Source organism: Myiozetetes cayanensis, unplaced genomic scaffold (assembly GCF_022539395.1).
Source record: "Myiozetetes cayanensis isolate MyiCay16 unplaced genomic scaffold, myiCay2020 scf2-11, whole genome shotgun sequence".
Lineage (NCBI taxonomy): Eukaryota > Metazoa > Chordata > Aves > Passeriformes > Tyrannidae > Myiozetetes > Myiozetetes cayanensis.
In genome coordinates, this window is record NW_026087411.1 from 11133163 (window position 1) to 11160987 (window position 27825).

The 27825-nt window shown below is 44.9% G+C and overlaps 1 protein-coding gene and 1 long non-coding RNA gene across 2 annotated transcripts in view; one reads left to right on the top strand and one right to left on the bottom strand.

Moving 5' to 3' along the window:
* The window catches only part of LOC126640354 (uncharacterized), a 136608-nt gene that overhangs the window by 80345 nt on the left and 28438 nt on the right, over nt 1–27825 (top strand). The window contains exon 2 of the long non-coding RNA XR_007629009.1: nt 16–99. This is a non-coding gene — a long non-coding RNA (uncharacterized LOC126640354). The remainder of the gene's footprint in view (nt 1–15; nt 100–27825) is intronic.
* The window catches only part of BMP2 (bone morphogenetic protein 2), a 102392-nt gene continuing 88376 nt past the window's right edge, over nt 13810–27825 (bottom strand). The window contains exon 5 of the mRNA XM_050316086.1: nt 13810–14803. Coding sequence (XP_050172043.1) covers nt 14719–14803 — 85 coding nt within the window. The 3' untranslated portion in view covers nt 13810–14718. The remainder of the gene's footprint in view (nt 14804–27825) is intronic.

Here is a 27825-nt window from a genome sequence, read left to right on the forward strand (position 1 = left end):
TGCTTGTTTTGGCAGGTGCTTGTTCACGTATGAGTGAGAATGAGATGCAGCCATCAAACAAGAGGCACATTCCTTCAGACGTCTTCCAAATGGCTCAAGGTAGGAGGATTTCAGTGCTGCCTTCTGGGTAGTCCAAGCTCATAGAAAAAATAAAATAAATTGAAGGTTTTAGTGATCAGAACTTAGATTTGAATCAGGCAATACATCATTATACATGAACATACCTGTGTGAGGTTTTTCCATTACTACTGAACTGATTCTAAATGAAATATTTTGCTTTAAGGTGTTTTTCCATGATTTTTAGAGTTAACGAAACGGAAATTTTCATGGAGAAAATTTTTGAGCTTTCCTCACTCCAAAATTTCTCCCAGTGGAGCATTTCCAGCAAGCTATAGCTATTAATGTAAGTTAAAGCAAATGGTAGATTGAGGGGTATTTTAAACGGTCACGTCAAGTTTTCAATGCTTAATTAAACAGCCCTTTGCTGTGTGCCCATTAAATTCAAATAATGCCACTCCAACCACTGATCTAAGGCTTTTAAATGACAAAGGGCTTGGCCTGCAGCTTGATTTGTGGTTATTAGCAATTTTCCTTGCCATTTTCCCTTTCAGAGCTGGTTTAGACTTTAGAATCCAAGCGTTTTAGGTTTGCCTTTTAAATTCCATTTTTCTACTTGCCCATGCTCTGCACTAATACTGAAAAGGACATGAATTTCTCCTGCATTTCTGTTACTTACAGCACATTCTTCCAGGGTGTAAGTAAGCTATGTTGATCTTTGCTAGGATGTTGACACAGCAGCTCTTCCCATTCCCAGCAAAGGATTTCAGCAGTTAATTTCTCTGAATTATATATAGGGGCAAGGAACTGGAAAATGGTAGGGGCTCAGGAATGGGTCACTTGCACACAACTGGTGTTTTAACTGTGGTAGCAACCTGTCTACAAATAGTTAGAGCAAGGCTCCCAGGGCAGGTCTAACACAGTGCATCCCTTTTGAATGGCTTGAGCAAAATGCGAGCAAGCTGATTTTATTTAACCAATATGGACCCCAAAGCATCTCATTCACTCTCAGTTTGTTGAATTGAATCAGTAATTTTCCTGTGTTATGTGAATGCCCTATTTCTTTATAGAGTTTTGTGTCCAAGCTCATTCTGGGGGGTGGTGACTTTTGTGGTTTCTTCATAGGCAAAGAATTTGTATGTTAATTGTTTTGTGCGTGTGCAGTAAGTTGCCCACATCCTGAAGTGATCGTTCTGCCTGGTCTCTGTTTGGGATCTCCACGTTTCCCACCTTCACAGTTTGTATCAGGCTCGTGTTGCTGTTGTTTCAGCTCACTCTGCCCAGGTGCTGGAGGACATGTATTTTACAGGAGCTTTAGTTCTCCTGCAGTAGCTGCGTAGCAGGAATTTCCCTCTGTGAAATTCATAATCAGCGACTCATTGCCACGGAAAGTTGCACTTCCAAGGGCCAGCCCCTGGATGTACTGAGATACTGAACTCACTTTGCGGTGACTAAGCTCCTTTGAAAGCAGGATTTAGACTTTTTAAGCTGTGTAAGTGTTTCTGCAAATCACATGTTGGTTCATGAAGTAACGGGTGCCGGTGCTTTCCTTGGCAGTCACGCTGATGGTCATGTTCAGAAAGCTTCAACCGGTTGTTTTCCAATCCTCGCTAATAATTTGGGTCAACAGTCATGTCTGTCAAGCCTATCCTATAGCACTTGCAAGCCTGAAATACTTTGTACAATGTTAATGAAGATGGGAGAGGACTTTTTCCTGTCCTGGGAACAAACTTAGCATAACAGTTTTCTTGTGTCTGTGTAAGATTTTTTCTGCCGACAGGGCGGAAAGAAAAAGGCCTCTGCAAAAATAGTAGTTTGATTTTGCTCCTTTGTCTGCACACATTCAAGCGAAAGCTCACGGTGAAAGAAGAAAGCGAGAAAAGTGGCAAGGTAATGTAGTGATGGCGAGGGAAGGCATTCCTCCTTCCAGGAGGGGATTCCTCCCCCTGTGAGGCCTGTCCAAATCCCTGCTGAAATACGACCTATCATGTTTTAATCCCCAAAGGTTTCTTGCACCGTGTTATTTGTGTAGGCTGGTTTTGTTTTTCCCCACCCACAAGAAGGAGGAAAGAAAACACAGGCTCCAGCTCTTACACAGTTTGGTTTTTTTAATTTTTTTTTCCCCCCAAGAGTTTGGAGGTTTTGATGGGATAAACTTTCCGCTTGGTTGACACCCCCTTATCTGAAGGGCAAGGACTTGGGTGGTGGGAGAGGGAGCTGGGATGTGAATGCAAAGCCTGGTACTGCCCAGAGTGGATACTCCTGCTGAGCTGCCTTCTGTGGATTATTTAATGGCTTGTTTCCCAGGTGGATTAAGCTGGATGTGATAAAGGCACTATCAGTATCCACCCATGCAGGTATCGATAAGTAGCTGTCCTGTGATAACTGGAAAATTTGTTTTCCAAGTTAGACAAGTCCCAGGCTGAAGGCTCTTAAAAGCCTCCAAGAGGTTTAGCAACACGTAAGCTGGTTTTTAGCAAGATTTGTCATCCTCTAAAGATAAGCAAAGATGACAAAGTGAGTGAGTGCAAATGTTCTTTGCAGTTCTGGACAGCTGTTCCAGTCGGGCACTCTGTGCCTTGGTTCTTGACCAGAGAGGTGTTTCTGGTTTATTAATGTCTGTAGAATTCATACCAAAAGCCCATGCCTATGTTACTGTGAAGCTGCTTCGTAGTCCTATGGTGGCCAGCCTAGAATCAGTAACTAGTAATGAATAGCCAAAGCAAGCAGTTCACTAACATTCCAAAAGGTGTAATAGGTAACAATGGTGGCCATTCCTCAAAATGGCGATCATTCCATAAAATGGCACCTCTTCTCCTGCTCTGTACCCTGTGGTTTCCCCAGACACAAAATGGCGGCCATTCCACAAAATGGCAACCATTCCTTTGCTACGTGGTTTCCCCAGACTTGAAATGGTGGCCGTTCCCCAGCTCCACACCCTGTGGTTTCCCCTGACACAAAATGGCAGCTGTTCCCATCTCTGTGCCCTGTGGTTTCCCCCTACACAAAGTGGCAGTCATCCCTATATCCGTGCCCTCTGGTTTCCACAAACACAAAATGGTGGTCGCTCCCATATCTGTGCCCTGTGAATTCTCCCAACACAAAATGGCGACCGTTCCCGTGCTCCGCGCCCTGTTGTTTCCCCCGACACAAAATGGCAGCCGTTTCCCTGCTCCGCGCGCTGTGGTTTCCCCCGACACAAAATGGCAGCTGTCCCACAAAATGGCGGCCACTCCCCTGCTCCAGGCCCTGTGGTTTCCCCAGGCACAGCCTAGTGTAATATCTGTCAAACTTAGAAAAAGTAAGAAAGAAATTCCTATTTTATAAGGTGGATTTTAAAAGAACAAGAACTATATGTAAATTTTACCTGACATTTGAATATGAGCTCTCTTAACCAAGCTGGGGAAAATCAAGTCTGTTTAAAGCAAGTTGTTTCCTTTTCTTTAATTGCTTTTTCTTTACAAGTGCAGTTACACAAATTTATGTTTTGAGAAATAATTGATGACAAAGGCCAGAACTAACCTGCTTTAAAAAAATAGAATTAACTAATTCTGTTAGAATATAGAATTCATATTTAGAAAATTAGGTTTAGATCTATTTTTGCTTCAAAGTTGCAAATTTTATTTCTTATTCAGTAGGAAGATTGAACAAAGGCCAGATAGGACTGCAAGTCATACATGCCAAAGGCAGCTGGTTTTGAGAAATATGTGTGCCTGTGAATAAGAAAAGAAAGAAAGAAAGAAAAGTCTTAAGAAACACCAAACATAGATTATTTTAAATTTCTGGGGCAACATGGGAATGGGACACCATAAATCCTTGGAGCCAGCTGTACTGTCTGCATCCAGCAGGATTGGGCCCACGTACTTGACTCCTGGGGCTCTGCATCTGCTCTGCCTTCTCTTCAGTGATTGGTCTGTGACAAAACCCGGTTTAATATAGCAGGGCTCGACCGTGCTTGTTTTTATAAAGCCAAAATTCTGCCATAAACAGGTTTCAATTGTTGCTGGTTACGGCCACAGCCGAGCATTTGCTCAGCAGTTGGCTCATTTCATCCAGCGCTGCTGAGGTTCAGCACTCGCCTGGGTTATACCAGGTCAGCTTTTCATTTCTTCCTTTTTCTTTCTTTCTCTCTTTCCCTCTCTCCATTTTTTTTTTTTTAATCAAAAAAGGTTTTTATTGGTGCTCTGGAAAAATAAACACAACACACCGCTGTGAGTTTTGTAAGTGAACCAATAAAAAATGAAATTCACTGATGGATTCTTTAATAGCAGCGAGCGAGCCCTGGTTCCAAATGGATTTTATATTGTGCCATTGTGTAAACAACGTGCAATGTGATAGCCCTGTGCTGGGGGTGCTGCCCTGAGGACAGGGAGCCCTTCCAGGCCTCTTGTTCCCTGTCCCAAGGGGTTCAGCTGTGTTTTGGGGTTAAATATCCAGAGGAGTGGGAGCTGCTGAGCCCAGGTGCCCTAAGCCCGCCTGAAGGTTTAGCATTCATGGTCAGTCCCATTTGGTGGTGCCTTTAGTGGTTGCTTTCCAGTCACCCTGCTTGTGTCTGCTCGAGGTATTGCTTTCGGAGCCTCAGCAATTTTTATAACAGCAGGTTTGAACACTTTCATTTAGTGAAACAGTCCCAGAGAAAACATTCAGAGCAAGGTTTGCAACTCCACTTAGGAACATCTAGTCAGGCAAAGGTGCCAACTTGGACTCTTGAAAGCATGGTAGCGTTTCATATTCTCCATCATTTCTTTGAGGCCATTCCCGGAGCCTGGTGAGGATGAGGGCTGGGCTCAGTCTGACTTCAGGGGGACAATCCTTGGGACCAACGCAGAGCGACACCATCACTTTGTGCTGGGCCTCGTCTTTGGCCAGAGGGTGCCCACAGGGAGCTGGTGTGCCCGCGGCACTCCTGCTTTCCCTGTGTTGGAAAAGGCAGTTCTGCCTCCTAGCAGGCATGGAGCACAACAGTAAGTTCCTGAACATGTGTTGTCTGGCTCCAAAACAGAGAGATTTTTGTAGCCTCTAAAAACCAGTGTAAGATCTTGCTCTACAAAGTGCAGTGGAAGCTGCAGAGAGCACTGGCTGGCTGTTGGCAGGGCTGGTTTATAGGAAAATAACTGGGATAAATGCAGCTGTAAGTCCATCTGTCAGTCCTGTGGTCCGAGGCTTGGCAGCAGCGCCTTGAAGAGTGCAGTGTTGGGACTTGTGTCTGTTCCCTCTCTTGGTTTTATTTCCCCTACATGTTTTGTGCTGAAAGGTGCTGGCAGGGAGCTGGGGAATGCCCGGAGCGATGCTGCCCTTGCTCTCAGGGCACCTGGGGATCAGGCGTGAAGTGGAGAGCGATGGGCAAAGGGCAATGTGCTGAATGTGGCTGTCAAATGGACTAAAAGGGCTGTGAGAGAGACATGCTTATCTGTCCTGGCTTATCTACCAGGAAGGGGGGGGATGCTGGGTCTGTCTTGATTCTGCAGTGCTGATCTGCCCAAAGTTTGGGCTGTTATCTGCACCGTGTTTTGCTCAAGCTTGGGCCAAAAAAAAAAAAAAAATCCATAGAACAGCTGTAGGGCTGTGAAAATTATTTTCATCTGTCTGGTTTTTAAAAATGAATTTGCATCAATCTTTCCGTGGTTCCCTCCCACCCACACCCTCTCCTCTTGTCTAAGCTATTCTTCCTGAGAGGCGAAGGAGGAGAGCTGGTCCAGGGGAACATCCCCATCCCGCTCGTTTTCTGTCCCGTGTCACACCCAGAACATGCCAACTGCTTTACTGAGGCTGTTGAGGTGGGAGCCGTGCACAGGCTCCGACAGAGCAGAGACTCTCCTTTCTGGTGAGATGTCACAGCTTTTCTTAGTCCTTTTCACTTTCCCCTGTCCAGCAGGGGAACAGGAAAGCAGGGAACTTTTTGAAGGCCTCTTGCTGCTGCTGCAAGCAAGAAGAGACCAGGGACGGTGGTGCTGTAGCTTGTGCTTCCGACTCCCTTGTCAGCAAGTAGATACAAATAATGCCTGGAGGAATTTGCCAGGTCTGTTGGTCAGGAGACTTTTTTGGGATCCATTCTGCCCTACTGGGGGTAATGTATGAGCTCTGTTGTGTTACAGCTCTTCTTTTGACTCACGTGCAGCACCCTGGGGCTGCTGTGTATCTTTCTGAAAGGGTAGTCCCTCTGGCTTTGCATTATTTGACAGTTTGGGGTTTTTTTGTTTTTTTTTTTTTTTAACAGCATATTTTTCTTTGTGCCTTTAAAGCAGAGCTCTTCTACCAGGCTCCTGTTAAAGCTGGTTGTGTGTGCCTATGTGTTTACATGTGTGTTGCACATCAATAATCACAGCCTGGAGAAGTACTGCTGGCTTCAGGCAAAGCCATGTTTTTGCTCATGGCGTTATTGAAATTCATCTCCTGTGGACTGTAAGACCTAAGGAGGGAAGAGAAAAATAGTATCAGGTGTTCTTTTTTTTTTTTTCCTTGTTAGAAGACTATTTAATCTTTGTTGTAGGGTGAGAAGGTGAAGCACCAGACCTCAAAGTAGGCTGCAATAGGATCTTGGCAAACTTCCCATGTTATAAACTCTGTCCATAGGCAACACTTGTTTTGTGCCAAGTTTGCTTAGCTAAAAATGACTGGGCCTGAGTTTCAGAAGTGGATATTTGGCAACAACTAGCACTGTATTATTTTTGTCCTAGCAAGGGAAAAAATCCGGTTGTGAATGACAAGGAAAAAAGTGTTGGGGCAGCTCCTTCTGGGTAAACCGATGCCGCTTCCTTTCAGTGATACTGACCTCCCTTATAAAGTGGTTTTATATCCCAAGATGAAACATGTAGGGTGACAGCCTGGCATTGCTGTCGTAAGGCAGTAATAGTACCACACTCGTATTCTTTATGCCGTGCTCATCACCCTGCTCTCTAGGATCAGTTGAAGTCTGTGGAATTGTGCCAGTTTTCCTTGGCTTATCTGTCTTCCTATCTTGTTTCTCAATTAGAGGAAGTAAATGATCCTTTTGTTTTCATCTCTCCTTTCTTTGGGAAATGTTAAAGAAGAGTTCGGGTTGCAGCGGAGCTGCATCCCTGGGGAACCAGGTGGCTGACGGGGGACCTGGCAGCAGTTCAGGGGCTCGGAGCCGGTGGCTGGCTGGGTGTGCACTGGGGTTCTTGGGGGGGTCCTAAATCGGGATTTCTTGCCTGCCCACTTCACTGCAAGGCTCCAGCTTTGCTGGCTTGCCCTGAGCTGGAGCGCTGGAAGTAGAGGAATCAGGTTCTACTTCCTTGGTCTCCCCGCAATAACACCTGTCTATGATATTTGGCAAGCTCCAAGAATTATGATCTAATTAATTACACGTTATCTCTAGTCTGCCTTCACAAGTATTTTTAATTATTTATTGAAATAAATAAGAGGAATAAGTAGTAGGTGCTAGCCCTTACCACACATCACCCTCGGGTTATGCCATCTTCTAAAGCATTTGGAATAAGCCAGTCAGAGAACCTTCCAACAGGCTTCCCCTTAGTGATAGGTGAGTTGGGAGGGTAACTGAGGAGCAGAATAAATTAGCTCCAAGTTTCCATGGTGAGATTGCTCCCAGGACCAGAGCTCTGCAACCTGAAAGGAGCTGATGTGCCCTGTCACTGTGCACACTCACACTGCTGAACAAGGCGCTTGCAGTTGTGGTTTCTCCTTATTCCTAGTAATAAATGATGTTCCCAGTATGCCAGCATATTTTGGTGAATGCCAGGAGCTTTCCCACTGCCTTGAGTGGGAGTTTACTCTCCATGTACTGAAAAGGATGTGAAGGCCAAGACTTTCCATGCCTGGAGATACGGGGTACTTTAATTTTAAGGCACCAAAAATCCAGCACTTTAAAGAGGCACGACCTGGGGGAGGGAAGGCAGTTGTTCAAGTCTTGTTAAAACCTCATCCTGCTGTAGGGTCTCAAGTCTGGCATTCAAAATCATTAGCACTCTTTAAATTTGGCCTAAAAATCCCTATGAAAAGTTACAGCACGTGCTGAGTAACTACTTTTCACAGCGTAATAACTTGGCCCTTTCAAAGGGTAGGTTTTAGAAGCACATATTACCGACTAGAGGCTTGCCAAATTTCTTTTTTCCTTTCCAAACTCCGAGTAATGATTCATGGAGACTCATCGATTTTGTTTCTAATAAGGTGCTGCTCTCCCGTTCCTGAACCTGAGGGGAAACAGAACGACATTCTGAAGAAATATGTTTTGTCTAGGAGTTGAGGCATCCAAAGCAACACAAAAAAAAGCATTCTGAGATTAAAAAAACCCACATGGTGTTACGTTAAAAATTGAATTTTAATGTGAATTTAGCATTTGCAGGAGTTTAAGGCTGATTGCACTGAGGTCTGATGTGTTCTACAAGAAAGTCAAGTCAGCTAGTTATTTGCTAACACACGTGTACCTTGTGCGTGTACACATCACACTCAGCTGGCACTGATGGTGGGCTGGATGAGAGTCCCAGAATCCTCAACCAGTGAGCACATTCGTGTTTATTCATTAGTAAAACTGATTAATTAATAAAATCACTGTGGCTTCTGACAGACCCAAGGACATGCCCACCCTGAATGAGAATGGCAGCACTTGGGGCCAGTTCCCAGCAGCAGCCCACCTTCTGGGATGTTTCTCGGAGGAGTCAGGTGTTGGAGAATTACATCTGTATGGATCAGATCTACCAGCTCACCTGGGCTGGGTTTTGTGCTCAAAAAGAGAGTCCAGACGCATGGGGGGCCCAAAACTCGGGGTGAGGGAAAGTTCAAGAATTCCTTTAGCTCCTGTGTGAACCAGCCATGGCTGCGGGAAAGAGAGGCTCTTCTCTCTCTCCCAGTGCTTTTTCTGATCACTCTGAAGGCGATTACTCGAGACAGCAGTTCAGCTCATCATCTCCTCCTCGTTCCTTGCAAGGCTCTGGTACCAAAACCTGACCCAAACCCATGCAACTCACTCCTCTGCTCTCCACAAAAGGCCAGCTTTACCTCTCTAGCCATCTTTTCTTGTTAATTCTGTGACCAGCCAGGCAGTTTACTTCAGGGTATGATCACATTCCAAGCCACAGTGTGAAAATGTCAAAGGTCCCTGGAAAATATGTAATTACATTTCGGATTTGGAGGAAACAATTAATGAAATGGAATTTCTTGGCCCTTTGCTCTGTCGGATGATATGTAGTAGCTTGCCTGTGAGCAGAAGTCTGAGTACACTTACAGCACAGAAGAGTTTTTATCATTTTAAAGCTTAATTATATAGGCTGTAATTAAGCTATATACAAAATGTCTGGTTCTTTGAAGTATATTAATTTTGGGGAAGTTCTCAAGCACTCAGTAGCTGCAGAACAATCATGAAAGAAGACAAGGCTTGAATAATGATGACAGTTGCAAGCCACAAATAATAGGAACAACCTTTCCAAAACAAAGGGTTTCACATTTTCCAAAAGTATGAGCGTTATTATTTGTGTGTATTTGCAATTTGTACATGCCTTGGAGGGACTAACCTCAACTATAGTGCTTGAAATAATTGTGGGATGACATAAATGGGCACTTCTCTATTGAGGCAATCACTTTTCTTGCAGCATGCCAGTTTTTGTTTACTTTTTAAACAAAAAAGTCTTCTCTGTCAGAGTCTACAATAATCAGGACATGGTATGGTGCATAAATTAATTTTTATATTCTTTTTAAAGGGAGATTGGGCTTCAGTAGATGTTTCAAGCATGTTTGTCTATAATCCTTGTGGTGGTTGAGGGATTCAGGAGGGGCTGCCTGGTGCTGTTTTTCCGTACAATACCTGGAAAGGGTGATGTTCCTGTAAGTGAAAGACATATCTCTAATGAATTTAGCATTGGAAACAAAAATACCTTCTGGGTTGTTTCAGCCTTTACTGTGTGGTCTGTATTTTAATAATGAGTTCCCCCAAACCACTTTCATGTTCAGGTCTATATGCAGTTGGAGATGAAGGATTTTATTTCTTCATTTAAAGGGCTGCTGTGAGCTTTAAAATAAACATAACTGTCCCTGGAAATTTTAACTATTTCACGTTCTCCTGTTGCTGTGGTGCAGCTGGTGGGTCACCACGCCTGGCCCAGAGCCAGGATTTCGGTATCTCAGTTTTCTCTGTCACCTGCTGCCCTCAGGTCCCAGCACCCATCCCAGCACATCTTCCTTTCTCTTGCTGACATCAGAGCTTTGCAGTCCCACAAATCTGCTCACAGAAGAAATGACTTGTGTTTCTCCTGTGCTACCTCAGGCAAAATCCTCGAGCTTAACTTAACAAAGATGGTTTGCAGACCCTTGAATGACTCCCCACCCCGTGTGAAGAGGCTTCTCAAGTATGCCCAGGATCCTTCCAGGGATTCGGTTTCCTGTCACTGAGCCTCGTGAAGGCTTCTCTTTACCTGCTTCTCTCCAGAAAGGTTGACTCAAAATAGCTTGTTTTCATTCGGCTTCCTCGGAAACTGCAGGAAAAGTTTGATTTAGCTGTGGGCTTTCTAAATAGTTCCCAGTGTCAAATCAAAAGCAGGGTTTTTAGTCAAACGGGAGTCTCCTTCAAACTGACCCAAGGCAGGGAGTTGAAGACTCATTCCTCTTCCCTTCTGTCTGTGGGAACCACCGCTGTTCTGCTTGCTCACAGCAATGGGGAAGTTAATGGACTGCCTTTCTTAGCCACATTTCCTAAAGGCAAGTTATAGCCTGGGAAATTGGCTGTCAAGCCAATAAAATCATGTGGTTGCATTTCACCTTTTTGCATTTACCAGGCTCAGAAACAGAGATAAACCTGGGGAAATGGCAAACTGTATTTTAAAAACAGCCACTTATGTCTCTTTGTTTTTCTTCCTTTCAATTCTACAGGAATTTTCTGAGGCCTGCCTTGTATAGGGAAGTCAAAATGCTACTCAAAACTTTGGCTTTGAAGTAGAAGGGTGAGATCTTGGGAATGCTTGTGATATCTCAGGTCATTGCCTTAATGAGCATGTCTCCAGAGGAGAGGGATATTCCCAAAGCAGGAACTTCAATGGTCTCTTCATCCAAAGGTGCCCATTAGACATAACTTCCCTGGATTTCAAAGTCCATATATGTTTATTAATGCAAGCAAGTCTGCAGAACCACACTGGAGGGTTATTGTACACTGAGTCACATCAGGGCAGCTGTCTGCATGTGATCCGAGTAGGAATGCACTTTGTTTCCAATTACAGACAATGAGCAATTAATGCCCTGCAATGGAATGAAAAGGAGGGACTATTTGCGAAACCCCTACTTTTTTTCTTCTCCCTATAGCCCATAAATCACTTCTTTAAAAATTGAGGAACAATTCAAAAATTGCCCAGGAGCTGGAGGAAATTAATAATAATAATGGGGCTGTGTGCATTGCAACAACCCTCTTGTTTTCATGGCAGCAAGCAGGAATTCTCCAGGCCGGGTCCATGTCCACCAGCGGCATCCTGCAGGGAGTCGCTTGGGCTGCAGCAGCTAATCCAGTCTTTTAGAGGAGTGTATAAAAATCCAAACCTTTTTAGTTCCCTTCCTAATTGGATTTATGTAATTTTCGTTTCAGTGGGGGAGGTTTTGAAAGGGGACAAATAGAAGGCGAGCACCCTCTTTTTATTTTTTTTATATTTTTAATTGCCTCCAGTGTGTTGTTACTTCCAGAGGTAAAACCCAAGCTTAAAGTCTCGCTGTGCCAGGAATGTTGAAATGCACAGTGGTGCTGTGGTAGCCTGGACTGTCTATGGACATAAGGCAGACAAGGCTCTCAGGTGCAGGTAATCTTCTTTGTTAGTTCAGCTCGTACAGCTGGAACAGTTTTGGGCACACAGACCTGCACAGAAAAGGCTTGTGTGCCTGAAAATGTGATTATTTTTTCCAGCCGTTACAACTTGTCTAATTAGGGTTTGTGGGAGAGTCAGCTTCTTGCTCTGGCAAACAGAAAGTAGAAGTAAATAATGCATTTTAAAACATCAGGAAATGTCTAGCTGGGCAATCCATATTCCTGGCCTACAGGATTCCATTGGTGTTGGAGCACAAGACTTGCAGCTGCCCATTTGATGTGGCACAGTGTCCAGAAAGCACCTCGGTGGCCTTGCTTCAGGAGGGGGGAAGTTATCAGCAGGGAATATTGGCAAGGAATGCCACGGCATTGGCTGTTTGCTCTCATCACTAAATACCCTCCTCTTCATCTGAGTAGCTCTGGTCTCACATCTACCCGCCTCTCACTCACCCCTTTGACAAGGAATAGTATGATGACATTCAGCTTAGCAACTGAGCCTATGAAAACTTGTCATGGACTGTGTGTTGATTTTTATTTTTTTTTTAAATGAAGGAAACAGATGATGGCTTTTAACCTGCCTTCCTAATTTTTCATTATGTTCCTTGTCATTTTTATTGAGTGGTTATAACCTTTGCAAACACCTGATCTGAACTTAGAGCTGATCTTCCTCAAAAATAGTATTGGTGCTTACGAAGAAGAAGCTATTTCTAATGGCTTTGCAGCAGATTTATCCAGGGATTTTTGTGAAGGCTTGAAGGACAGGTTGCTAACTCCACCAAGGAGAAGTCTTGGAAGTGAGTTTCCTGTGAGATGGCAACTTGTGTGCAGGACAAAGGGATTCTTGACTTACAGGAACTTAGTATTGGATCCATCCCTGGTGATCCCAGAGCTGAAAGGGAACAAGCAGAGTGTGCAAGTTCACAGCAACTGTCCAAGCTGGTTGAGTTTCTTCAAAGTGTGTTGTGGTTGGAAAATGCTGATGTGACAAATCTGAAGTACATTACAAGAATCAGTTTCAGTCAGTTTTTCATCTGAAGAAAAAGTGAGGTAGCGAAGCTCAGAATTGTCACAGCAAATATCTTTGGCATTTTGGAGATAAATGTTATGGCTTCTCCATGTCAAACAGGGGCTGTCAGGGCCACAACCTTCTTTGCTCTTTGTTCCTGTCCTGCTCTGCAGACACTGAAGCTGCTGACTTGCAGCACGTGGTTGTCCTCCAAGCTGCCAGTGAGCATCCTCAGTGTCCTAGCCCAGAGGCAGATGTTTTTTTCCCAGTGGCTCGTGTCATTCATCCAGGGAAGAATCATTAGAGACACACATAGGCTTGCAGCCGTTCCCTTGGCCGGCAGCAGAGAGCTGAAGTCAGCCAGGGAGAGGAAAAGGCACCAGATGGTCTGGGGGACCACATCCCACTGCAGTGTGGAGCTGGGAGGAGAGGGGACCCACCCTGTCCAGTCCCCAGGATAGGGGTGGGCCTGTCGCTCACAACAGCCACTTGCCCTCCGGTGTGGCAAGTGGCATTGAGGTGGGATGTAGCTGCAGAGGCAGGTTCCTCTCTGTTTGGTACCTGGCCAGGCTGGATAGGTGAGTGAGCCTTGTGCCCAGCATGGGCTTGGCCTGCTAAGCCAGGCTTTGACCTTGGTAATGGGCACAAAACTCAGGCTTAGGGTTCTTTGCAGTCTCTTTTTCTCCATGTCAAGTTCAGGAGAAAAGGAGTGTTCTCCTTCCACTGATAACCTGATAAATCAACAGCTCTTTTACAGCAAAGTTAGGTAAGAAGGTTGGAGGGGGAGAGTGTGTTTGGGTTTTGTTTGCTTGTTTTTTTAATGCCAAATTTAGTTAGGATAGACACTTATGGGTCGTCTTAAGTTAAAATGGTCTGTTAAAGTATCTCAAGAACATTGTGTTACCACAATCAGTTACACAAGTTTAATAGCTAGAAATTGTCTCAGGATTACAATTTTTTATTTAAATAATAAAACCATATGTTAGTGGGAGAGCATCATGAGGAGATAATTCGGTGCAGGGAACTGTTACTCTGTTTTGGAATTAGATTAAGTCATAAATAAATACTACTTTGTCTTTAAGTTAGAAAATCGTTCCCATCCAAACAGCCTCCGAAGACATTTTCCACCTGTTAAAGGACACGTAGTATTGGGAGTCTTTCATAACAGTGGAAACTGGCTCAGACTTTCAACGGGTTTGTAAAAAATAAACCAGCGTTGATTTATGAGTTGAACTACGACAGGGAACATGTAAGCAAATAAAAACAATGAACTGAGAAAAAAGCAAATATACTGTTGATTTGGCACCGCATGAATCATGCAGGCAAATCTGAGAGGAATAGGAGGAATGAGCTTCAGAGTGATGGATTGGGAAAGGGGATCTGATCCCTGGGTAATGAAATGTGAGGGGGTCTTGCCTTATGCTGTTGACCCAGAGGTAGCCTGGAGGAAAGTGATTCCTTCTGACTATACAGTGTTAGTTAAAACAATCCCCTGGGCTCAAATATCAGCTATTAAAATAAATTCAGGAGACAGAGGAAGCAATGTTTATAAGTTGGAAGTTTGAGCTGCTTTTTAAACAATTGTGGATCTGCAGATTCTGAGCTGGAAACGTGATACGGCGGGAAGAGGGCAAGAGGAAATGACAAGAGGGTAAACTGGGGGTGAGGTGGTACAGAGCATGGAATTGGGAGGGAAAGCTGTCTTTTATGGGGGTGGAGGGAAGAGGAATTCTTGCAGGGCCAAGCAGAGAAACCCACTACACATATTCTTACTTCAACTCCTCTGTGCCATGGCTGTAGATGAAGATGCCACAGGAACTTAGACATCCCAAAGATAACAAGGGTTTACAGTACATCTGGGTGTGTTTGGATTTTCAACCATAATTATAAGACTTGGTCACTATTTTCCAACAGAACGATTTTCCTCCAGAAATGATTTTGATTGAAACTGAGGTCTTCCATGGAAAAATGGATGCAACTCAGTTCTGGGGAGAAAAAAAAGAAATGAACTATTTATTTAATCAGTAATAAAAACAAGGCTGTTAATCATCATAATAGAACCCTTTCAATTTAATTGCAGCAGCAATCCCACCACCAAAAGAAATCTATGACAACAAAAGAAATCTTTTAGCTGACCACTGACCAATTTTGGGTTTGGAACAAGAACATTTCTTGTAATGGTGACATTTCCCTTAAGTAATCTCTTGAGTTTCTGCACTACCCCAGAGCATTATTGGAAAACTGAAACTCTGATTTGGGCAGCAGCATGACCCAAGCATGATGGAGATGGCTTTGCCTTTGGTCTCTAGCATTGCTCTCTGTGATCCTCAAACGAGTCGCTTTTCCTGCTGTACCTGTTTCTTCTGGCCTGGAAGTTGATTAAAACAGAGGATCTCTCTCCTGCTGAGTGAACACTGTTATGCAGAACTGATCTTGTTTTGGTTTCTAACTGCTGTGGGTATTTATAAGTCTGTCTTACATAAGTTATAAAAATGTAACTAGGGAATGTTATTAGTGGGTCTCCAGCAGGTGGATTTGGTTGTTATTCATAACAATACAGTGACCCTCAGTGTCACAGCTTTCTTTTTCTTCTCTTCTTGTTGCCAGAGGTGTCCTGTGGCTTTTCCAAATGACCTTTCACCATTGAAGTTCTTGCTCGTGTCTGATAATGACACACAGGCAAATCCCCATCTGTTCCCGTGCACATCCCTATGGTATCTTTTCTTGGATTTAATATTTCCACAGTGCTGCTCCCGTAGGAGAGTCTCATGCTGAGGCTGTTCCTCTGCAATTTATGAGCAGGATCAGTGCCTGGAATTTCCCAAAGTGCCGGGTGAAAGACAGTCTGGGAGACCCTTGTATACAACGCTGAAAAAAAAACGTGAAAGGCAATGAAACCTGAGCTGGGGCTTTCAGAGACAACTTGACAAGTCAATTGCCCTGTTAGGAGTTGACAACAGTGACCCTGATAGTAGAAATGATCCGTTTCCTCTGGTTTAATTTATCACCAGCAGGATTCTGAGTAGCTGCTCAGTAGCACAATTTTTAGATACTGGTACAGCGTCAATCCCAAGTGGGTCATTTGGTGAGGGAGAGTTTACTTGCAGTCCTAAAAAAAAAAAAACCAAACCAAAACCAATCCCCAGGAAAAAAAAAAAAAGTGCCTCAGGAATGTTCAACGTGTTTATTGTTAAGAGCTGAATCTGATATATGTGAAACCTCACGTTTTAAAATTCCTTGCCCAATATTGGATGCTGGTCCGTGTTGCTGCTCTTCACTTCTGAGACATTTCGAACAATGTTCCCAAAGAATTTCATTCTAGAGATATAAAGAGCAGTATTCTCAATCATTGAGAATTAAAGGTGAACAAAAAAAAATCCTGACAACTTATGTCTGGGGAAGAACTGGAATACACAATCTACTTTTTTCGTTTCAAAAACACTGAGGGGAAAGATACTTTCTTTTGGGGTCCCATTCATGAAGCTCAGAAATTTGGTGGCAGTATTTTCACCAGTGTTACCCAGAAGTGCTTTTGCAATGATACTGTGTTCTCAAGATCCCAGGGACAACTACTGGGAGAGAATTAAAAAAAACAAAGAGGAAAAGCAAATTTATAAAAATGTACTTGAAACGTTTTCCTTTTGTAACATTTTTCTTCAAATCAGAAATTTGATAAATCACAGGTACCGGGGAAAAAAATTTAACTCTGAACTTTGGTCTTGCCTGATGCATCTTCTTCTGCCTCTATCTTGGGCTCAGCCTTTGGGTACCACTTTTTCATGTCACTAATCCAGAACATATTTCACGGGTGACAGACTGAACCCCGAGGACGTCAAGGGGGCAGAGGTGATTTAGAAGTCTGCTTTATGCTCCTAAATTGGGAGCCTGTGCTCCCCATCCAGTCAGGGAGTGCAGCCCTCCTGGAAGTGCTCCGAATCCTCCCAGCCTGGCTGTAATGGAAGCCTGAGCTCTTAATAGAGCCATTGAAATTAGATGTTTTGAGTTAGGTGGGTGAATGCCCCCCCTGGTGCAGTGAGTCCAGATTTATACAGGAAGTCTGTGGCAGAGGCAAGAATTGAACCCAGCTTTTCTGTGACTATCTTTTTATTCCCAAGCTTCCAGTTAAACTGTAATCCATCTTGAACCACTTACTGGAAATAGTTCCCTAAAAATAAATTGAAAGTCTAAGTGATCAGGAAGTTTACCTAAACTTCAGAGGCAGGTTAATATGAGAGTACTTTGGGCTGACTCCTTGGACTGGCTCTTCTTGGGGAGGGCAGAGCCTTAGGGGTGCTCTCCGCTCCTCTGTGGGATTGCCCTGTTGGTCTGCTCCTGGGGATCAGTCCTTCCTGCCACAGACAGCCTTCCAAACCTTACCCATTTGGTCTCATGAAAAAACAGGCAGTGGTGAGATTTGGGCAAATGAATACAAAATGAAAATAGAAGGTCTCAGGTGGGAGAGGGGCCACTCTGCATAAAGAACCAAAAAGCACCTTATCCCAAACACATGGACAGCTTGGATTTAGTTATCCAGGACCTGTAGGAAGGGCCATTCGCAGCTCTCATGTGGCAGCTGATGGGAGAAATCTCCCTACAGCCAGCAGGAGGGTGATGTTTCTGGCCCTCATGACCAGGGGAGAGGTTTGCAACCTGTCCCGATGCTCCTCTGGTAGGGCTCAGTGGGGCCGGTTTCCAAGGTGGTGTTTTGTGTCAGTGGTGTTATCCCTAAGTGGCTTTGGAGTAGGTTTGCTGGGAGGAATCAGCCTGGATCGAAGGCCTGACAAACTGGAGAAGTAATTTGACCTCTTATGCTTGAGCTGAATTACTCCTGAGATAACGTGTGTGCTGCTAACAGGGATGAGATTGGTAAAAGGCGACAGGACAAATGTTAGCTGACGTGATTAAATTGCTGTAATTTTTACAATTTGGGTGTTTTCTTTAAATAGAAACCTCAACTTGGCATAGTGTTGGAGCAGATGCAGGGAGGAGGGTATGAGCAGCAAAACAATCTGCTCTGATGTGGAAGGGGGTGGGGGTGCAAATGTGCTGCTTAGGTGACAATATTATAATGTGCATTTCATTTTGATATTGCCCATGTATATAGATTATTATATTAAGATTACTGAAGGTAGGCATATGTTAAAGAGTTTAAATTCCAGTAGGGACTCTAATTTCATTGTCTTCTGTGGTTTCTGTCTGAAATCACACATTTCAGCTGTACGTGGGGGGAAATGGTCACTTGTGCTTCATCCAGAAGCAGAGCTGTCCTTTTTAAAATGAAAGTCCTTAAACCAACTCCAGCCAGTCTGAGTCAGACTTTGCCTAAAACTGGCTGGAAAACAAGCAAAGGGTTTTTTTCACCCTAATGTATGTAAAGTCTGCCTGGGAATGTTTACATTAGACAAGTGCCTGCCAGCTTTAGGAGGACAGCCACATTCCCTTTGGGGACACTGTACACCAGGGAACCCATAGGCTGGGACAAACTCTCACCAAAGTAAGATGCAGAGCCTGTTTCTTATGTCTAGGGAGCCAAGTGGCCTTGTTTACAGGGATGCTCCATATTGGCATCCAGAAGAAATCTCAGGGCATGAAGGTGGGTATTTTGCAGATTAAACAAGACGTGACAAACCCTGTCCTGACAAACACAAGCCCTGCTGAGGGTAGTGTGAAAGCTGCCTGAGCTGGAAGCCTCTCTAAATCTGGCCAAAAAAATGCCATTCCCTGTGTTTCCTCTGTGGGGAGATTTTTATTTCCGACTCTTCTCCAGAAAGCATGGTAGAGAGTCTTGGCTGAGCTCCCCAAAGGCAACAGTCCACTTGGAGAACATTCCCTTTTACTAACAAGGAATGGCACAGATCAGGACTGCAGGAAAACTGTGTGTGAGAGAGAAGGATGGAGATGTGGGGTCAGTGGAAGAACAAAGATTAAAAAGGAATGAGGGCAGCGATGTTTAACACAGGAATGGCAGTAACTCTCCAGAGGCAACATCCTTTTCCTAATCTTAGGCTTCCTTGGAGGATACAGATGTCTGTGTGTCTGTACCTGCAGGTATTTGCTCATATAAGAAACGAAAAAGCACCTCCAGCACTCACCAAGCCCTGTGCTGAGGGCAGCGCTCTTGCAGGGCTTAAACCTTCCTGTGATAAATGTGCTGTTATTCTGGCTGCAGACTTTTATTTCTGGGGATATCAATTGGATTCCTATTATGAGAGCAGAAAATTGGAGTTACATCTGGTGACTGACGCATGTGACAGTATCACTGCGAGGAATTCCAGTTCCCTGAAGCTTTTCAATTAACTCAGGGCGCTTTTGCTCAGGTGCTGCGCGCCCGGGTTTTCAGCGTGCGCCTGCCCAAGAGCTGTAAATCAACGAGGAGGTTATTGTGCTTTCCTAGGAGCTCTTGTGCCAGTAAAATGAAACAGCAAATAATAAACCCCAAGGAGATTTATACAGCCCGAGTTGATGAAACAATTACTTTCTCATTCCTAGGCTCGCTCAGAAAGGTGGGTTAAAAATAACTGAAAATTTACAAGAGCCTAAAACCGAATCTGAAAAGTACAACCTCAGCAACTTATTGGGCTCGGCCTAGCGAGCGCCAGATTTACTGTTTGCAATTTCTTCAACTTGTTCGGTCATTTTTATTGTTTTTATTTTTTTCTCAACTGCCCCCTCCCCAGGCTGATGACAAGCCTTGGCAAAAACATCTGTGCAAATAAAGCAGGGGAAGGAGTGGAGGGACCTGGCCAAGAGCTCCCTGGCTCTGCTATGGCAAAAATGTTGGATAAAAGCATCCTTTCCCCAACAGCCTCGAGCCTCTGGGGTCGCATCTCACGTACCAGGGCATCCCCAGAACGCTTATGATCAGCGTGTGTAGTAGGACCAGGGCAGGGCAGTGAGAGACCAGCAGAGATTTGGGAGGACTTGAATATGTTGCTCCAAAGCAACACTGTTTTATCCCAAGCTGATACATCAGTTGATAAGTGCTCTACTGACAGCATTGGGATTAAGGTGACAGCACTTTCCATTCAGGACACGTGGGGAGGTCCCACGTTCACCTGGAGCACATTGGGGTAAGAAAGCAACATGTCACTGACCATTTCCCTCTATCCCTGCTGGTGATGGCAAAGCTCTGAAATACTGCACTGCCCCTGCTTTGTGCTCTGCTGGTACCAGTGAATAGACCCAGCAACCTCTCCCCCTGATGCTTCCGTGTCCTGGGTGTCCTCTTCCTCTGCCTGAGCTTCTTGAGTCTGTCCTCTTTGTGAGTCATTCCTGACTCACTCTCACATCATGCCTGGGGACAAACGAAGGTGGTTGTCTCTGTGAGACACTCAAGAGGGTGCAGACCCTCTGGAAACCTCCTCTCTCTGTGCTTCCTATAGAGACCTCCCGAGGAAATGGTGATGCACTCCTCCTTCAGGGAACAGCGTGCGGGTTTGCAGCCTTTAAACAGTGCTTTTTTCTTACTCTTCCTTTTCTCTTGGAATATGGGCTGTTGAATAATGTGTTCCAGATTGGTGCAGCAAATCCTGCCCTTTCAGCTCTGCATCCCACCATGTCCCACCTGGTACCTCTGATCCCAGCAGGACTGTGATGGCCAGCCAGGAGACTGGCACCTCCCTGCCAAAGGCTACTGATGAACAAAGCTTTCCATTTCCCTTTCCGTTTCATTCCAAAGGCAGGGTGGAATGACAAGATCTGTTTGGTTTCCAGCCACAGAGATACTTTTGTCATAAATCAGGACAAACACAAGAACATAAAAGTGGGCTGTTAGATGGGGGTAGGAGACTTTGGTCCTTTCGGTGAGAAGTACTTCTTTCCCTCAAAAATCCAAAATCCCTACAAATATGTTTTGGTTTTTGAAAATACTCTTTTTTTTTTTGACGGAGAAGAGCATCAACAAGTTCCTTTCAGCTGGCCCTGTGATGTCCCTGGTGTCACACTCCTCTCTCCAAAGAGGTCTGACCCTTCCCAACTGGAGGGCGTTCCCCAGCCATCGTCAGGCCTCATTTGTCGGTGCCACAAATCTCCAAATTAAAAATGTTGGCTAAAATAATGATACGCATTTTAATGGGCCAGTTTCCCCTCTGAAGGTTGGCATGTGATTCTTATTTTCTACATTATATAAAAACTGAGGGTGGGATTTTCAAAACCACTCAGTGCTGGCCTGATTCTGCTCCCACTGTAGTCAGTGGGACTTTCTTACCCCCGGACTGCAATCAGAGCAGTTAAGCCAGTGCTGAGTGCTTGTGAAAACCACATCCTAACTATGCTCCCAGACCTCACCCAGATTTCTGCTTTCATGGCATGAAATTTGTTTTCCTCCTATGAGATGTGCTGGAATGCTGATGTCTGAGGGAAGCTCCTAGGGCCTGAGCTCAGTATTAACTCTGACCGGGCTTGGCCTTGTGGCTTCCAGCTCGAACGTTCCTGTAAGAGCAGCGGCTCATCCGCACATCACGTCAGCGGTGTCGGGACAAGTCAGAGCTGGGCCAGGCCCTGACTTGTCCCAGATGCTCAGGGCTTGGGGAAGGCACAGGAAACACCGTGTCCTCCAGGCAGGCACCTTCTGCCTGGACCAACCTCCTCCACCAGCCATCCCAGCGCCTGAGTCCTTGCTGCTGGAGGAGGTGAGTCGGCTGGGAGAGGTTTGGGGGGCACTGTGCTCACACAGTGCGTGATTCCATTCTTGTGGAAGTCAGCATCCCAAATCGGCTTCCTTGAGTGAAGGATGGTGGCTGTGGGTCCCTGGAGCTCTGTCAGCTCGGGGCAGAACCAGCCTTCTGAGAACAATGCTGGGAAACAGCCTGTGCAGGGACTTCTCAGATAATTGGGCTTTCCACACAATACTATTTGGGTAGAAGATATCTGCTTGTTCTTCATACAGATGTGCCAGATTGCTACTCTCTGGGAGCTTGGTCCATTTTTTGTCTGTTTTGATACTTTTTGGGGTGTTCTTTCCATTTTTCTCTCTCTTTTTCCGCTTTGTTTTCGGTTGTTTTGTTTAGGGTTGTTTTGTTTAGTTGTTTTATTTACTTCGTGTATCATTTGCAGTTGCTGTAGAAGTTGTGTTTTCATACTCATATTCTTGATAAAAAGTTGGCCTCTATTCTATTAAAAAAAACCCTGCACAAAACCCCCCCAAAATCATCAAAACTGTTCCCTAATTTTACCTCTTAATGTCACTTGTAACACGTTGCTCATCAGGCATGCTGGCAAAATCCTGTGTTTTGTGCTTGAGTTAATTTGGAAGTGATCATGGAGAGGGAAAGGTGACTGTGCCAGGTGGTTTGCTCATGCTCAGCAGCAGATGGGATGTGGTGGATCCCACCCCAGTGACCTCTGCCATCTCGGGATTTTGTCAGGAACCTGATGGATTGTAAAATGACTCCACCAGTGAAAACTCAGCACAGGGGAGAGCTCCCACCCCAGCCTCCATATCCAAGAGATGAAACCAACTGGAAAGAGCTACAATCTCCTTCCCTGTAGCCAAGAAAGTAATTTTGTGTTCCCTGCACAAGCTGGGCTGAGCTCGGCCCATGGATGATTGCTGCCGTCGATCCAAATCTCCCAAAGGGCCGGTGCATTTTCTTGTTAATAAATGTCCCACAAATGTTTTGAATTTCTGCACTCATTAGGGCTTAGGGAGGCTATTTGTCAGGACCAAAGACGTCTTCTACAATAAACCAGCAGCTGTCTGAGAAGGGTGAGGAGACATTTGTTGCCGTGAGCTGAGTCTGCTGTCAGCAACCAGGCCCCTGACCAGCTCCAGTAAATGTTTTATTGATTTAATATTAAATTAACTGCCTGGGCATAAGGAGTGCATTATTTTTAATGGCATTCTGATATTAGGGACTGCAGTTTGCTAGAATGCACCTGTAAAATTAGTATACCCCGGTATTCTGCAGGAGCCATAAAATGTAATGCTCATTGTGAGCAGAGCTCCGGAGCTCGACATGGGTAGAGTTACACGGCGGCCACTTCCAGCCTCCTGGCTGCTCCCATTCCTGCTGCCAGAGGAGCAGGAGGTCATTCAACTCCAAAGGCTCGATCCAAGTTCACCTCTTCTTTGCTCTGAAATGGGATAAATGCGTGCCTGGGTCCCAATCCCTGTCTGAAATGGGATAAATGCGTGCCTGGGTCCCAGTCGCTGTCTGACAGGGCACAACAACTCATGGCAACAGCAGGGCACCTTCTGTGGAGAGGTAGTGCTGGAGCAAAGGATTTTCCCCGATTTTCTTTTTTTTTTTTTCAGTAAGAGAAATAAAGGGAAAAGAGAAAAATCACATTGAAAAAGTAGCACTTGTTCAGCCCCAAATGTGCCGCCTTGGAGTTTACCTTTGTTGAGTGAAAGGAAAGGCATTTGAAAACAAACAGAATTTGAAATATAAATAAACAAGCACATTCCTTTGCATAAGAATGAAAATATTCACTAACTTCAGAATTTGTGTCCCTTTTTCTTTCTTTTTTAAACTTGTCTGTGAAATTACCAGAGGGAAAATTTCAGCCCAAATAACAAATAGTTCACATAAAGACCAAAGTTTAAATAAAGCCTGCCTGTAGTTCAGGTTATCCTTTACCTCTGGAAATTGGGCCACAAAGGAAGCAAATGCACCGGGAGGAGCACGCACTGCTGGCTCCTCCCAGCAGGGAATGCTCTGGATAGCTGGGAAGGATCCCTCCAGCAGTGCCTTTAGCTGAAGGCAGCACACCATGGATGTGTTGGGTTTTGTTATGGCAATAACCTGCACCTTTCTGCTCTGCAGTTGCCATCAGGTTTGCTCAAAATTGCAGCGACTGCCCTTTTGCTGTAGCGACCTCTCCCTTGTCCTAAAAGCCTCTACCCAGTAAATGCCACCTTTGGTTTTATTAAGGTTGTAAAAATGCCAGGTTTGAGCTGTTTATTTTTAACTCCCTCAGAAATGGTTAATTACAGAGGCAGATCTTCTTAAACGGTGCTCGGATGGGGATTCCGAGAAATCCCGAGATTTCCGAGAAGTTCCTTTCTCATTGATTTCACAGTGATGAATCGCGAGGCTGAAGCAATAATGGATCCAAAAATGGATTAAATTAATTTCAAGCAGCAGCCATGTGTTGGACAGTGATCTGAGTGGATTGGGATCAAAACGGGCACCCAGGATCTGACAGAGTGCATTTCTCAACTGCTTTCAGTGAGGTCACTCTCCTCTTTTTGCTTTCTTGGACATATCACAGAGTAAAATCCACGTTTTTGTACTCGTAAGGCAAATGTTGACAAGGAATGTTCATTTTTCGTTGTGACTTGCCAGATGATATCTAAGTTTCCTGCAGAAAAATTCGAAATTTTTGTTGAACTTACTTTTCCCATAGAGATTTTGGGCACCAAAATTCAAATACGTATTTTCTGGGGAAGACGAGGGAAGACAGGAGAGAAAACAGAAACGTAATTTAGAGGAGATCAGTCGTTGCCTGCAAATACTGTTGCTTCAGCAGGCCTGGGTTCTGTAGGACCAATAATGAATTTCTCAGCAGACAAAGTCCACCCAGCACCTCTGCCTGGCTCTGAAGCACGTGGGAGCACAAAGGGCGTGGAGAAAACCATGGAGAGTGGACCTGTGTAAGGGCTTCTGCTGGCTTTAGTAGGTACTAGATCCCAGTTTTCACGATCCTGGTGATCGATCCTTCCCACTCTCCTACTTGGTTTTCCTCTCATTGTTTGACACTCATTTGCTACCTCTCATGTAACATTCAGTGCAGGTTGCAGGAGCTCTTTCTGCAGGTGACCTGCCCATTTTGTGCTGCCTCTTGGCTCAGCTTTGGGACTGAAGATTAGGAAATCACGCAGAAAGGTGGACTGATCACTTTTTAGTTGACAAAAACAGATAATTCATCGCCCAGGCAACTTGGGTTGACAGAGTCCAACCATAATTTTTTCAAAGGATGTGGTGGATTTACTTATTCCTGTTTCTATGTTTGATTTACTACCACATGATTTCATTGAATGAGAACTTAACGTGAGGATTTCTGCCAAGCAACTTCAGGCAAGGCCCATATTCCACAAATCCCTAAATTTGAGGGTGGTGGGTGGGGGAATAATCATATTTTTCTAGAAGATGTCCATTCTGCCTGTGGACTAGAGTTTGGGGTGGTTTCTTATTACCGTTGTTGCTTTAAAAACCTTGTAAAATGGTGTTCATTTTCCTCCCGTAAGATAATGAACTTGAACTTTTCAATTCAGTGAAGTTGATTAATAACTCTTCATTCTATAATTAATCCCAACATTGGAGGGAATAAAGGAACCACCTTCAAACAGGCAGCGTTTCAGGCTTGAACTGGATTCAAATCCAGACAGGATTTCTTGGAGCTCTCTCCTGCCCTCCTCCAATCTAAGGCCACAGCTCATGTTTGTTGGCATTTTTAAGTAGATACAAGTATGTAAGAAGGTTCCTCCCTTTAACTACTGGATAGAAAACCCATATCCTGGTGGCTCAATTGTCCAGATCATGTTAAATTTCAGTGGAGGAAAATCAGTAAATGCAAAGAAGAAAATGCCAAAGAAAATGCAATGAGGGAAGAAAAAGTGATGTAAGTTGGCCAAGAAATCAACTACACATCTTGGCCCAGGCTCTGCCGTGGTGTAGATCATTGGTGTAGCCATTCCACTTCACCACAGCTTTCAGCCTGACCTGTTGTCAACTTCCAGCAGGAGTGATAACAGTCCAAAGTACACCAGCCCCAAAGCAGTTTTGTCCATTTCTGTGTGCTGATCTTCCCCTCCCGAGTGCTGTTTTTGTGCCAGTCCTCAGCGTTAGGGTGAATGTCAGTGCAAACTGAGGTCACAGAAGCAGTGCCATTGCTGAGGGTTGGACTGGGGAGGAAGGCACACCTGGGGCAGGTCTTGTCCCCATTTCTGAGCTAAATATCAACTCCTCTGCTTGAGGAGGATTTCTAGAGGAAAGCTAGCAAGAAGAGGTTTAAGGGGTAGTCAGCAGGCTGTTATTGTTGCTTTGGAATACTCCAGATGAGCCTCTGGAGCTGTTTTGGGGAGCCACCCTTTGGAGCTTGTGCAGCTCACCTGAGTTCAGGCCAGCACATGCAGCCCCTGGCTGGAAAGGAAACTTCCTATGGGTCAGCCTTGACACTTCCTTTTGCTTTATTCTGCTGGTTTTTGACCATTTTGGATTTGGCTTCAGGTGACAATGGCACCATTTACCACCCAGCACCTCATGCTGCTGCTCACCTTTCAAACATCGAAGTATTCTGGTCAGTGGCACAAGAAATTGTGTTTACATCTTCTCTGAGAGACATCCAGAGCTAAGAGGGAAAAAATGGCCAGAACAACTCAGTGCTTTTGGCTTATTGTTTGAATATTTAAAGACATTGCATCTGGAAAGTATTGCATTAATTTGTGGCTAGCACCCATATATCAAATTCATGAACTTCCAAGTAAACAGCTGTCACTGGAGCTGCCACGGAGGGAAATTGGCACTGGTAGCTTGTGGTGAGCAGAGAGGGAACACACTGGTACAGACTAATCCAAGGAGGAAACATTAACCCAGATGTGTAGAGGACAATGAATGAATTGTTCCTCAGAGCTCCTCGACTCCTCAGCTGTAGTAACACGAGACACAATTAAGGCATCGGACTATTATACCCACTCACACACGTGCACAGAACTGTGCACACCGTCACAGCCGGAGGGATGGGGCTGTGCACTGCAAAACAGCCTCCGATCATCCCCACGCACGTGTGTTTGAGGGACACAGGAGGAGACTGTCATGGTGGTGGCCACTCTATCCTCAGGCGGGTTGGGTCGTGTAGCTGTCATTTGGTATTTACCCACTTGGAAACACCAATGTTCATGGCATCATCAAGGAAGATGCGGTAGAGCCGGACCCATCCAGGCCTTGGTGTAGCAGGAAGCACATGGGGTGCTTGCCACAGAACTTCAGGCACTTTGTGGCTGTTGGTGGTGCCGGGGGCTGCAGCTGGAGCTGTGATTTCCTGTACCAGCAGCTCAGAGCAATGCAGGAAGTTCCACCTGAATCCAGGTGAAGTGCCGAGACGAGTACTCGGCTTGGGTTCCCAACGCTGCCGGTGTTGGCAGAGCTGTTTGTTGTGCTGCCCAGGGCAAGGACCTGGTGTTCTCAACTGCTTGTTTGGCCCCTCTGTTCTCCATGTGGTGCTCAAGTAAATGAACCCATTGATTAAGAGGAATTGTGTACGTGGAAGTGGGACAGAGATGACGTCACCATTTATGTTCTCTTGGGAGGGGCGTTATGGCAGTGCTGAAAAACGCCGTGGCGAGATCGGGGTCTCTGGGTGGGGGTGTGATGGGGCATCTGGGGAGGCTCCAGCTGAAATGGGGGAAGGGCAGATTCCCATCTTCTTTCCAGAAGGGACGATCTGAGGCTGAAGGAGATGAGGCGAGTCCCCTGAGGAGTTGGCCACATCAATCCCAGGGGATGCATGGATGACACAGGAAGGGAGGGAAAACCCTTTCCCCCTGCTGCTCTGGCATCTCCTGTGGGTGCTGTGGCACTCACCGGGCTCAGGATTTACCTTCTGTTTACTACCCAACCCAAAGTGGGTTTGAACTGGTGACCTAAAGGTGAAAGGCTCTGTATCTTATTAGAATTACTGTGAGCTGCTCAATGAGTCCCCCATGGCAGTTAAGATTTGATTATGGTTCTAGAAAATGTTCAGCTTTTACAATTAGTGTCAAAGCAGTGGTAAGCCCCTCTTTGATTCCTGGGTGTAGGCTCGTGCTTTTCTTAACCTCACACATATGCTGGCATATTTACAGTAAGTGCTCAGGGGTTTGTTTTTTTAATTATTATTTTTTTATTTTTGAATTAAAAATGAAAGTCCCCCAGGGAAATTATGCAATGGGAAATAGCTACTTCAATAAACTCGACTCACACATTTTATTGATTATGGTAAATTTAATTATTCCATTTAAACTTTGCTTACACACACACACAAAAACTTATCCTTTTCTTCCTGCATGTTTTTTCCTGGTTTTGTA